At 41.5% G+C, this 13,886-nt stretch overlaps 1 protein-coding gene across 2 annotated transcripts in view; it reads right to left on the bottom strand.

The window, feature by feature from the left end:
• Positions 1-1,371: 1,371 nt before the first annotated feature.
• LOC118395496 (15-hydroxyprostaglandin dehydrogenase [NAD(+)]) overlaps positions 1,372-13,886 on the bottom strand; it is a 28,559-nt gene continuing 16,044 nt past the window's right edge. For both annotated transcript variants that reach the window (XM_035789316.2, XM_052464685.1), the window contains exons 5-7: positions 5,375-5,451; positions 3,844-4,007; positions 1,372-2,693 (exon numbers count right to left, since the gene is read on the bottom strand). In XM_035789316.2, coding sequence (XP_035645209.1) covers positions 2,570-2,693; positions 3,844-4,007; positions 5,375-5,451 — 365 coding nt within the window. In that variant the 3' untranslated portion in view covers positions 1,372-2,569. The remainder of the gene's footprint in view (positions 2,694-3,843; positions 4,008-5,374; positions 5,452-13,886) is intronic.

Raw genomic sequence — 13,886 nt, 5'->3', positions numbered from 1 at the left:
CAGGATGTGATTATGGAGTATAAACATCAGACTGGACAAACAGGTGAGTATATCAGACATGGCCAGGTTGAGAGAGAAAACGTCTGAGGCCAACTATGAAATAACACATATGGAATCATGTAAACCAAAAAAGTGTTAAACAAATCAAAATAGCCGTAGCCTTGATTTGAAAATATATTGTATATTTGAGTGTAGCCACCCTTTGCCTTGATGACAGCTTTGTACACTCTTGGCATTCTCTCAAACAGCTTCATGAGGTAGTCACCTGGAATGTATTTCAATTAACAGATGTGCCTTGTTAAATGTTAATTTGTGGAATTTATTTCCTTCTTAATGCATTTGAGCCAATCAGTTGTGTTGTGACAAGGTAGGGTAGGTATACAAACACTTTTTTTGGTTACTACATGATTTCACATGTGTTACTTCATAGTTTTGGACAAAACATTAAGAACACCTTCCTAATATTGAGTTGCCCTCAGAACAGCATCAATTCATCGGGGTATGGACTCTACAAGGTGTCGAAAGTATTCCACAGGGATACTGGCCAATGTTGACACCAATGCTTCCCAGTTGTGTCAAGTTGGCTGGATGTCCTTTGGGTGGTGGCCCACTCTTGATACACACAGGAAACTGTTGAGCGCGAAAAACCCAGCAGCGTTACATTTCTCGACACACTCAAACCGGTGCGCCTGGTACCTACTACCATACCCTGTTCGAAGGCACTTGAATCTTTGGTCATGCCCATTCACCCTCTGAATGGCACACATGCACAATCAATGTCTCAGTTTGAATGAGGTAACCTGTTCTGAGGAATTCTTATTTTCTCTAACGCTCCTCCTTTGATGAGGTTTGTATCAGGCATCTTCCTTCACCTTCTGTGACCCATATCACATGTGTGCCGCTCGCTCTCTCCACCCCTCTCTTTTCCTGGTCGTAGGATCTCTCTGAAAGCCTGTTTGGTAAACAAGTTAACACAGACTGCAGCTGATAGCGGGAGGGCGGGCGGGGGGAGAGGGATGGCGGGAGGAGGGGGGGATTTCCAGATGTGAATTCCTGTCACGCATACATCCTGGAATTAACTCAAAGCAGCAAAGGATTGAAAAAATAAATAAAAACTGTCTGTCTGTCTACATGCATGACTTACATAGTTCCTTGTCCTCTCGTCAAAGCCTGTTTTACTGCATGGTAGTGGAGGTGAGGTGGACACTCCCAACGGCAACATACTTAGCCCAACGGCAACATGCTCAGCTAGGTAGTGTGCTGACAACTCCCCAGCCCTCAGGAGTCCTCTTTCTGCCAGCTAAACCTGCATTACTGTGTTACAGATACTGTGTTACGTACATAGTCATGTAACAAGGGAATGAGAAGAGGAAAGGTGTCAAAGTTTATTGTCTGACAACCAACAAAAATACAATTTTCACATATTCTATGATAATAAAGTATGCTATTGTATCATAAATAAAGTACAGTTATTTGGTAGAATTGTAAACACATATTGTGCTTTTTGATAAAATGTCCATTTCATAATTGGGTAATAAGATTTTCTTTAGCCGACTCGTTAAATAAATAAAATAAATACAGCAGTCAATGTGTACCAAGTCTCTCATACTAGTCAAATCAACTGGAGGATTATATGATGAGGGAAACAAGTCTCTCATAGTAGTCAAATCAACTGGAGGATTCTATGATGAGGAAAACAAGTCTCTCATAGTAGTCAAATCAACTGGAGGATTATATGATGAGGGAAACAAGTCTCTCATAGTAGTCAAATCAACTGGAGGATTATATGATGAGGAAAACAAGTCTCTCATAGTAGTCAAATCAACTGGAGGATTATATGATGAGGGAAACAAGTCTCTCATAGTAGTCAAATCAACTGGAGGATTATATGATGAGGGAAACAAGTCTCTCATACTAGTCAAATCAACTGGAGGATTCTATGATGAGGAAAACAAGTCTCTCATAGTAGTCAAATCAACTGGAGGATTATATGATGAGGGAAACAAGTCTCTCATAGTAGTCAAATCAACTGGAGGATTATATGATGAGGGAAACAAGTCTCTCATAGTAGTCAAATCAACTGGAGGATTATATGATGAGGGAAACAAGTCTCTCATAGTAGTCAAATCAACTGGAGGATTATATGATGAGGGAAACAAGTCTCTCATACTAGTCAAATCAACTGGAGGATTCTATGATGAGGAAAACAAGTCTCTCATAGTAGTCAAATCAACTGGAGGATTCTATGATGAGAGAAACAAGTCTCTCATACTAGTCAAATCAACTGGAGGATTCTATGATGAGAGAAACCCAAAAACTAAACCCTCTTTGTCTACCTTTGTTCACACCTATTAAGTAAGACTACTGGAATCTTGGTTACATCCAATGTAGGCATACAAATAGAGGTCCCATTAAATTACTATTCTAATTCCTAATTCAATGGGCCTACATTTCAACCAATTCCATATACACATGGGTTTACTTTCTGAATGACTCCATACTCCGACCACTTTAAGTTCCTTTGTCTGGGTGGGTGACAGAAGTCCGACGGTATTCCGTGTTGTTCCTCTCAAGCGGACAGGGGCTCGTAGGTGTGGAAGTGGATCCCTTTAGAGCAGGTGATCTTCATCACGGCGCCGTTTAGACCGGTATCAGTTATCAGGCGCAACACTCCCTCTGCGATCAGCGACGGTCTGGGGATAGAGATTGAGAGATAGAGATAACAGGGTCGTGTTAGGTAGGGAACACAGTGTCCAGATAGTTCCTCCCTGGTTCATTCGGTTGTTTTCCGCCTGGTGTCTAATGAACACGACCCAGGAAAGAGAGAGGCCATGATCATACATTCTCTTTCAATTCCTGAAGGTTTTTATGGATTGAATTGGACTGGCTAACAATTTAGGTTGTAAAATGCCCTCATGATTTTATCAGAGAATTCCTGAAACATGATGTAACTTAATTCAACAATTTCCTGGCTGAAAGAGATACAAGATCAACATTTAAAAAGGCCTCTTTTTGACGCTGTAGCCAACAGATTTATCACATCGCCTTGCCCCAGGCCAAACAGCTTGGACAAGGTATTACGAAATACTGTACTTTAAAGCAGCTGAGCTGGTAAATGTAAGCATTCAAGACTGAAGTGCATTCTGATATAAATAACAAAACTTGGCCTGCATATGATTTTAAGTGCATCTTATCTCAAACACACTGTATTTCTCAATATTTGTCTTTGCATGTTTCGGATGCATATTGCAGCAAACTTAATCATTTCAAATAAATGTTGACAAAGTTAGTTAAGTCTTTCCTCAGAATACCCCTCAACGTTTGTATCTGTATATCTCCACCGCCGTTTGCTTCTGAAGTAGAAAACCTTATCTGATGTCGTGCAAAGCACCCGAAACACAGTGACATAGAGAGGGGACAAGACACAACCACACCAGGAAGCTTCCAAGGCCCCCTCTCTCCTCTCTCCAGATAAGACAGGGAAACCGAGGAGGTATAACACCCTCCATGGCCTCCCACACATACTATGTGGAGGGAGGATTTAAGGAGGAAATGGACACTGATAAGGGAGGCTTTGCTACTCCAGATACTGTATTACTTGATGTCGTAGAATGGAGTTAGTATTTGGGTGGTTTCGCGGGGCCATGTGGGGAGGGTAAGCTGATTCTAGGTCTGTGCTGACTTGTTTAGGTATAACCAACACTTGTATACATTAATCTGAAGCAGTATCCTATATACACCACATAGGTTTCCTGTAAATCTGAGTAATAAAGAAAGTGATAGGTAATGAGTGAAAGAGGAGGGAAACGAGGCAACTTCTACACAACATGTATAGGAACTCACTGAAGCACCCCGAACTTGTGCACGCTCCTCTTTAAGTCGTCCTTGAACTTGTCAAACTTGCCCATGTTGTCCTCGTGTTCCACGGAGCGCAGGAGTGGGGTGTCCACGAAGGCAGGGCACAGCGTGTTGATCCTCACACCATAGTTCTCCACCTCGGCTGCATCCTGCGTGGGGAAAGGAAAGGAACACAGACGTGTCAGGGTGTGTGTGTGTGTGTGGTTGTGAAAGGAGCAACGTGCCAGTGTGTATGTATGTGTTATGTGTGTGTGTGTGTGGTTGTGAAAGGAGCAACGTGCCAGTGTGTATGTATGTGTTATGTGTGTGTGTGGTTGTGAAAGGAGCAAGGTGCCAGTGTGTATGTATGTGTTATGTGTGTGTGTGTGTGTGTGTGTGTGTGTGTGAGAAAGATGAGCACAAACATGTCCGAACACGGTCAAGCGTAATCACTCAGGGAAAAGGAATGTGTCTAGGCCAGTGTTTTCCATGCCTTTCCTGGAGTACCCCCAGCCATTCACGTATTCTAGTACAACATATCACGTATTCTAGTACAACATCTGATTCAACTGGTCAACTAATCATCAAGACCTTCATTACTTAAATCAGGTGTACTGGTTTTGGATTACATACTGTATGTCTATTAAGGTAGTCCAAAGTTGAGTGTTTGTTCCCATATTAATCGCTCACAATGACTACATCAACGATTATCCGTAGTCATGGTAGCAGCCACGTTAATGTAGAAGTCTTTAGAAACATATTCTATTCTTATTTACAATAAAAGTGACTCGAAAATTATTGGGCACAAAATAACCTGAAACACAACCCAAACAAAATAGCAAATGCATCCATTACATTTTTTGAGTCACAAGCTTGATGTAGTCATTGCGTGCTAGGAATATGGGACCACATTTTTTTGTACTTTTACCTCTTTTTCTACCCAATTTCATGATATCTAAATGGGTAGTTACAGTCCCATCGCTACGACTCCCGTATGGACTCAGGAGAGGCGAATGTCGAGAGTCATGCCTCCTCCAAAACATGACCCTGCCAAGCTGCACTGCTTCTTGCCACACTGCTCACTTAACCTGGAAGCCAGCCGCACCAATATGTCAGAGGAAACACCATACAAATGGCGACCGTGCATGCGCCCGACCAACCTCAAGGAGTCGCTAGAGCGCGATGGGACAAGGACATTCCTGGCCGGCCAAACCCTCCCCTAACCCGGACGACGCTGGACCAATTGTGCGCCGCCTCATTGGTATCCCGGTCACGGCCGGCTGTGACACAGCCTGAGATCAAACCCAGGTCTGTAGTGACGCCTCAAGCACTGCGACAAGCCAATTGGTAGGCTATACTTTTTACTGCTTTAATACACATAAGTGAATTTGACAGTCTGCACTTTAACCCCATAGTCATTGATTTAAAATCCAAAAGAAGAATAAAGTGTTTCACTGTCCCAATAATTACGGAGGGCACTGTATGTGGAACGGCTAGGTGTACTCGAGGAGAGGTTTGGGGGGGTATTAGAACTCACCGCTATGGCTCTGGAGAAGCCTATCACCCCGTGCTTTGTGGCCGTGTACACTGGCTGGTAGGGGGAATGAAGGAAAGCTGAAAAGAAAGAAAGAAGAATAAACAAAGTTCACAGTCATGATAACTCACCAACATACTCCACATGGTACCCATTTAAATCTCAGGTGTTTTTCATTGATGGGGCTTATCAACAATGCAATCACTCTAAAGGCATTGTTACAGAGGTTACTTTTCCTGTGTGTGTGTGTGTGTGTGTGTGTGTGTGTGTGTGTGTGTGTGTGTGTGTGTGTGTGTGTGTGTGTGTGTGTGTGTGTGTGTGTGTGTGTGTGTGTGTGTGTGTGTGTGTGTGTGTGTGTGTAAGCACACTATAGTGGAATCTACCGGTTTTTACTGAGATCTCATATTGCTAGCTTGAAATGAATGAGTACTGTAACTTATTCTCTATGCCTTTCCCGTCATGGAAAATCTGGATCTTCCAAGGAAAAATATTACCCCCTATTTTGACTTAATTCAAACATGAAAAAGCTGTGTGTTTGTGTGTGTTGGGCCGGCCGCCAAGTTATGTTTAAACCAGAACAATCTCCAGAACATTGCATTTCAGGAGAACTCGCTTCCCCCTCCAAATAATGGGGCTCAACTTCCTTTTATGGACACATAAAACCTTCACCGTGTGAAGATCAATCATTAGTTTTCCCCTTTAAAAAAGGATAGAGTCAGGGCAAACCTTAAGAGAAACCTGTTGTATGGAGTACCGCAAGGCACTTTGTTTCTGAAACCTCTCAACACCTTTGTATAAGAGAACAGAGGTGAAATTAGATGGGGAAAAAAATCCCTCTGGGAACATTGTCAAATCAAAGGGAATTGAGCTCAAAGAGAATGTTTACATGCATTCTTAAACAAATGTGTGCTTAGTAGAACCATATAGTGTTTTTCAGTTTTTCTGAACCCTTTTTGGTGCTAGGTAGAACCCTTTTCAGAGGGTCTACCATGTAGGTTTCTTCATAGAACACCTTGTATATGGTTCTACTAAGAACCATTTTATTATATAAAGGTTATTCTTAGAACCCTCCATGAATGGAGGCCTTTAAAATCAAATTATTTATGGAGAGATCTGTCTATGGTAAGGCCACTTGTTGACGGGCTTAGTTAAACCCTATTACAGTTGTGTTAGGAAACCTTTGCTTTACAGGCCACGTCAGGCCTGCAAGTCACATTATTCTGGCTCACAAAGTGATGTGTAATTGCTATTGGAATCGAGCCAGAGTTACGATATCCAACGAGTGGAATTGTTTAAATCAACCGCAACCTGCATTCAACAAAATTGCCAGGGTAGGGAAGATCAGATCCTTGATTTAGTCTCAGTATTCAAACTGGAGCAAGCATCTCAGTAACACATGCAATAAGTCCAACTACTAACAGATTATTATTATTTTTTTAACTAATCCAATGTTATTTATCTTTGTGTAGCATAAAATGTATCACCCAATCAATGGGTACAGTTGAAGTCAGAAGTTTACATACACTTAGGTTGGAGTCATTAAAACTCGTTTTTCAACCACTCCACAATTTTGTTGTTAACAAACTATTGTTTAGGCAAGTTGGTTAGGACATCTACTTTGTGCATGACACAAGTCATTTTTCCAACAATTGTTTACAGACAGATTATTTCACTTATCATTCACTGTATCACAATTCCAGTGGGTCAGAAGTTTACATTCACTAAATTGACTGTGCCTTCAAACAGCTTGGAAAATTCCAGAAAATTATGTCATGGCTTTAGAAGCTTCTGATAGGCTAATTGACATCATTTGAGTCAATTGGAGGTGTACCTGTGGATGTATTTCAAGGCCTACCTTCAAACTCATTACCCCTTTGCTTGACATCATGGGAAAATCAAAAGAAATCAGCCAAGACCTCAGAAAAAAAATGGTAGGCCTCCACAAGTCTGGTTCATCCTTGGAAGCAATTTCCAAACGCCTAAAGGTACCACTTTCATCTGTACAAACAATAGTACGCAAGTATAAACACCATGGGACCACGCAGCCGTCATTCCACTCAGGAAGGAGACGGGTTCTGTCTCCTAGAGATGAATGTACTTTGGTGCGAAAAGTGCAAATCAATCCCAGAACAACAGCAAAGGACCTTGTGAAGATGCTGGTGGAAACAGGTACAAAAGTATATCTATATCCACAGTAAAACTAGTCCTGTATCGACATAACCTGAAAGGCCGCTCAGCAAGGACGAAGCCACTGCTCCAAAACTGCCATAAAAAAGCCAGACTATGGATTGAATGTACTTTGGGGACAATGATCGTACTTTTTGGAGAAATGTCCTCTAGGTCTGATGAAACAAAAATATAACTGTTTGGCCATAATGACCATCGTTATGTTTGGAAGAAAAATGGGTAGGCTTGCAAGCCGAAGCACACCATCCCAACAGTGAAGCACGGGGGTGGCAGCATCATGTTGTGGGGGTGCTTTGCTGCAGGAGGGACTGGTGCACTTCACAAAATAGATGGCATCATGATGAAAGAAAATTATGTGGATATATTTAAGCAACATCTCAAGACATCAGTTAAAGCTTGGTCGCAAATGGGTCTTCCAAATGGACAATGACCCCAAGCAAACTTCCAAAGTTGTGGCAAAATGGCTAAGGACAACAAAGTCAAGGTATTGGAGTGGTCATCACAAAGCCCTGACCTCAACCCTATAGAAAATGTGTGGGCAGAACTGAAAAAGCATGTGCGAGCAAGGAGGCCTACAAACCTGACTCAGTTACACCAGCTCTGTCAGGAGGAATGGGACAAAATTCACCCAACGTATTGTGGGAAGCTTGTGGAAGGCTACCCGAAACGTTTGACCTAAGTTAAACAATTTGAAGGAAATACTAGCAGTTGTGAAAAATTGAGTTTACATGTATTTGGCTAAGGTGTATGTAATCTTCCGACTTCTACTGTATATGCAAAAACACATTAAAACAAACCATTCTGAAAATCACCCTGCATGCTGGGAAATATGATATATGGTTGTACATAGAACCCTTCTGTTAAAATGAGAATAACTATGAGAACTCCCAAACCACCCATGTGTTCCTGCTGAATGTCAGTCCTGTAGGAGAGGGCATAGATATGATAGCTGGAATTGTACAGGAAACAATGTATAAAGTCTTGACTTCAAATCTTATTGCCACTTCAGCTAAAAAACTGTCACAAAAGTGACAAGGAGGAAAGGGATCTATAGGAGTTACAGGTTTGCTGCTGGGACACACAGGAAGCAAAGTATGTGCAATAACATGACAATATGGGTTAATTTATCATAAAACACAACCAACTGTTATCTTGCAGTTTCAGGCATACTTGTACTTCCCCTTATGCCTAAGCAGCTCGAACAGAGTGCTGATAACATAACATGTCAGACTGCTTTTCCCTTATTTGGAACCACAGTGAATGATATACAGCCCGTCTTAATTGGTTATTACAGTATAATACTGAACCAAATGCTTTCACCTTTTACCCGTGTGGGAATTGGCCTACATGGATAGGGGCTAATTTGAAATGTTTCTTAGAGAAGAAGTATGAAAATGCATAACCATTTTAGAAATGGTTAATGAACAGTTTGGAGGTAATAGGAAAATGATTAGACCAAAGGTGAGGACACAACAGTTCACCTGACTCAAGACTGAATCCAAACATTACACTGTTGATGTTATGTGCACTTTACATATAGTGTACTTTGCCACTTTTGTCGAAATAGAAATCTGAAAATACTCTGGATACATTCAGTAACATGATAAGGCTATTCCTGTAAAATGTGGGGTAGATGCAACACAAGACAAACATTACAAAGGTTTGAATGAGAAGATTAACTGGTGTCTCCAAGTGGACACACACCTCTCCAAAGAGGAACAAGCTCACTTGTCGTTATTTAGTTTGGAAAACAGCTCTGAATCCCCGCCATAACACAATTGGGTGATTCTGCAACTTCGGGCACTTTGGTCATGCAAGATTTCAGAAATTAAAATGTATTGAAAAAAACATTTTACCAGTATTATAATTGTCTTTGGTTTGTCTTAGAAATAATATCTGATAATCGCTGTGATCGTACTATTCAGGAATGTATATATTTTTGTCATTTGTCTCAGACAGCCATTAAACATCCATTTCAGTTGAACATTAAGTATTATACAATTAATTTATAACACATTTCTTATACATTTGTCTTGCATTGAACATTATTTTAAGTGCTTTTTAAGGTTTTCCTAAAATTAATAATTCAACACAACGCCTGAATGTATGGACTTGCCTTTGTGACAACTGAAAATATTTATTTATCATAACAAAATAAGATATTTCCATCCAACCATTTTGTGAGATTATGATAACAACCATATGATTTCCCTATCTTAAACAAGTAGATCAATATAAGTTACACATAATATACAAATTTACCTAAAAATATGGGTGTGGTGGAAATAACATCTATGTCAAAAAAAAAATGTAGGAAAACAATATTTTATTGCAACCATTTTGAACAACAACCATTGTTAAGCATTAAGATTCCAGAGTTCACAGACAGAAACTAAATAGAGGAATTTGCCCTCAATGGTGGAAATGACACCCCTACCAAAGGACAGGTATATTTAGTAGAAATAACAATATAAAGGGCATACTCACCTCACATATTGATATAGATTTGATTTATTTGACTCTTTCTCTAGAAGATAACATTACATAATGTGTAATTATTCATGTTTTCTCGTAGAAAAACATAGTGGAAGCTCAAAAGTCTGGGTCTGGGACAAGGGCAAAACAGTGAAATTGAGGTATAAAATGCATCTGGGAAATAGCTAAAGTACTAGATTGAGAGGTGTTAAAAAAATCTGGGATGATGGTAGTGTGAACTTAACATATAATGAAAAAAAACATGTTTAAAATAAATAAATAAATAAAAAAAACACAAAAATTGACCCTGAGGACGATAGAAGTTCCTGTAGTTGCAGAATCACCCAATTACTGTTGTTGTTTACGCAATCCAAAAACGGGCCATTATAAATCGCAATCAAGGTCAGGTGGGCACGATCTGAAAGGTTGTTCCATTGCCAACATAACTAGCTGTTATAAAATACGATCTTACAATGTTAGGCTTTCACAAGGAAATTCAGAAAAAACGATCGTAATTTAGGTGCATTCAGGTGCGTGTGATGCGTCATTTTTTTCTCTCACAATAACCAAACATAGGCTCATTCTGTTCAGAAGACCCCAGGATATGACGTCATCTTGCAACTGTACATCATACATAGTGATCATAAACGTTGATTTGGAAAGGTGAATTGCACATTTGGACTCACAGGTGTGTGGCTTGCTTGTATGACATCAAAGCGGTATTTATTATAATCCTCAACATCTCATCTTTCAAAATACATCCAGTCCTCTTAATTTACAGCAGTTCCCCTGACATGGACAACAAAAAATGTGCAAAAGTTGCCCAATTACTGGAAGGGATGGCGGCAAATTTTTGTTGCGAGTGGTGCTCAAGTTCAGAATGGCTGTCAATAAAAACCCATACAGCGCTGTGAAGCGCAGAGACAGAACCCTTACTGAAACAGCCACTATGTTCCAATTTAGGCGCTTGCCCAAATCTGCCATTTTCAACTTGTATACAGGTACGAGTGTAAAGGGCTACATGATTTAAAACATGATTTTAACATACTTGTCTTGACTTTCTCAACTAACTCTGCTTGCTGTATAATCTGCAGTTCTGTCCATTGTATCTTTGACTTGGTATTGTGTTGCTGTTGTTGTCCTTGGGGCGTTTTATTCTCAGCCATGACGTCATATATATTGTTGGGTATGTTCACCTCCAGAGTCTTGAATGATGCATAACAAAACACACCTAGTATGATTAATGACAGTCTATAACAACACTGTACGGTTTCTTGGGAGTTAAGAGTCACCAAGAACACAACATGATGAAAAATCCCACACCACATACAAAATTCTAAGCTAGGGACCCTGTTACTAAACACCTCCTTCTGCGGCTGGGTCCTGGACTTCCTGACGGGCTGCCCCCAGGTGGTAGGGGTGGGCGGCAGCGGGTCTGCCACTCTGATCCTCAATATGTGGGCCCCTCGGGGGGTGCCTGCTTTGTCCCCTCCTGTACTCCCTGTTCACCAAAAACTGCATGGCCAAGCACAACTCTAATACCATCATTACATTGGGGTAGGAAGGCAGCCTAGTGGATAGAGCATTGGATTTGTAACTGAAAGGTTGCAAGATCGAATCCCTGAGCTGACAAGGTAAAAATCTGTCGTTCTGCCCCTGAACAAGGCAGTTAACCCACTGTTCCTAGGCCATCATTGAAAATAAGAATTTGTTCTTAACTGACTTGCCTAGTTAAATAAAGGTAAAATTAAAAATATATATATATATTTGCTGGCGACACAATGGTGGTGGGCCTGATCACTGACGATGATGGGGCAGCCTATAGGGAGGAGATCAGAGACATGGCGGTGTGGTGCCAGGACAACAACCTCTCTCTCAATGTTATCAAGACAGGGGAGATAATTGCGGACTGCAGGAAGATGAGGGCCGAGCACGCCCCCATTATCATTGACAGGGCTGTAGTGGAGCAGGTTGAGAGCTTCAAGTTCCTTGGTGTTCACATCACCAAACTGTCATGGTCCAGACAGACCGAGGGGGGCACGGCAACGCCTATTCTCACTCAGGGGATTTGGCATGGCCCCTCAGATCCTCAAGGGGTTCTACAGTTGCACCATCGAGAGCATCCTGACTGGTTGCATTGCCGCCTGGTATGGAAACTGCTCGGCATCCGACCGCAAGGCGCTACAGAGGGTGGTACTTGTGGCCCAGTACATAGCTGGGACCAAGCTTCCTGCCATCCAGGACCTCTATACCAGGCGGTGTCAGAGGAATGCCCTAAAAATGGCCAAAGACTCCAGCCACCCTAGTCATGGACTGTCCACTCTGCTACCGCACGGCAAGCGGTACCGGAGCGTCAAGTCTAGGTCCAAAAAGGCCCCTTAACAGCTTCTACCCCCAAGCCATAAGGCTGCTGAACAGATAATATCAAATGGCTATTTGCATTGAACACCCCCTTTTTTTAACTTTGCTGCTACTAGCTGTTTATTATCTATGCATAGTCACTATCTACATGTACATATTACCTCAATTACCACGATTAAACTGTACCCCCACACATGAATCAATACCAGAACCCCCGGTATATAACCTCATTAGTTATTTTATTGTATTACTTTTTAAAACTTATTTAGTTAATATATTCTCAACTCTTAATTTTCCAAAAAACTGCATTGTTGGTGAAGGGCTTGTAAGAAAGCCTTTCACGGTAAGGTCAACACCTGTTCTATTCTACCCACAAAATACAACCTAGCACTCTGGTATCCTTCAAACCACCCCGAGTTAAAATACAGAAGTCTGGTGCACATGTTGTCAATGTTTGCCGTTCATAGAAATACTTGTACATTGTTAGACATGTCTGCCTTGTCGACCTGGTAGCTACTGAGGTAAGACAGGTGGTCTCACAGACAGCACACATACAAATGTTCTCGTCAGAATAGCCTGGTTTGATATAGTTGACAGCGTGTTTTCCTGTATGCAGAATAAGCTAGTTACTGCTGCTGTGGGGCGAGCCCAAAGGGAGGTGCTGATTTGAGGTGGGCTGTTCATTTCGATGGATACATGGAGCCGGGCCTTTGCTGACAAGTTTCTCAAATACCAGCCCCTCAGATCACGCTTGGACAGCCTTGGATATAAGTGCAAGTTGGTGACAGTAGTATTTGACAGTCTCGGCCACGTACATATGGTGAGTGGCCTTCAGATTGCAGAGAGCAAAGCAACTGGCCGAAGTACTGCTCTGTTTCAGCTGTTACTGGCAGCCTTGCTTTGTGGAGAAGGTGCTTTTTGTATCCTTAAAATGCTCTTGTATCCAAGACCTTTAAAATAGTTTTTATCCATCTTAATGTAATGCAATTTGTGGATTCAAATAAAGTATTTAAAATGTGTACGTGTGTGTTTTTCTTCCCCCCCAAAATGCTCCAAGATTATTGTTAACTGATACCCTTGGTACATTTCAGGTTAGGCTCCTCTTACCACACATCATGAAGAACAGGGTGAACCAAAACAATGATTTGCATCAAACATACCGCGATCCAATATAGGAGCTGTCAGTCAGTCAGTCAGTCAGTCAGTCAGTCAGTCAGTCAGTCAGTCAGTCAGTTCGTCAATCAGTCAGTCATTGCACAACATGCCAGTGAGGGAAGAAGCCTGTACCGAACACTGCAGTGGGTCCACCTACATTCCAAAGTCCCTGGTCCCATTAGAGGCAGCTGCCAGTTAAAACGGGGCCTGTGAGCGCCTGCAGCTTTTGCTGCGGTTGTACATCAAGCAGCATCCTGCCAACCGTTTCTTCTCAATGGTAAAGAAAACAAACTGATGTCATGTCAACTGTGTTTTGGCTTTGGGGTAGAGATCATGT

The sequence above is a fragment of the Oncorhynchus keta genome, chromosome 16 (genome assembly GCF_023373465.1).
Source record: "Oncorhynchus keta strain PuntledgeMale-10-30-2019 chromosome 16, Oket_V2, whole genome shotgun sequence".
In the NCBI taxonomy this organism is placed as follows: domain Eukaryota; kingdom Metazoa; phylum Chordata; class Actinopteri; order Salmoniformes; family Salmonidae; genus Oncorhynchus; species Oncorhynchus keta.
This window is presented reverse-complemented; position numbering and strand designations above follow the sequence as displayed.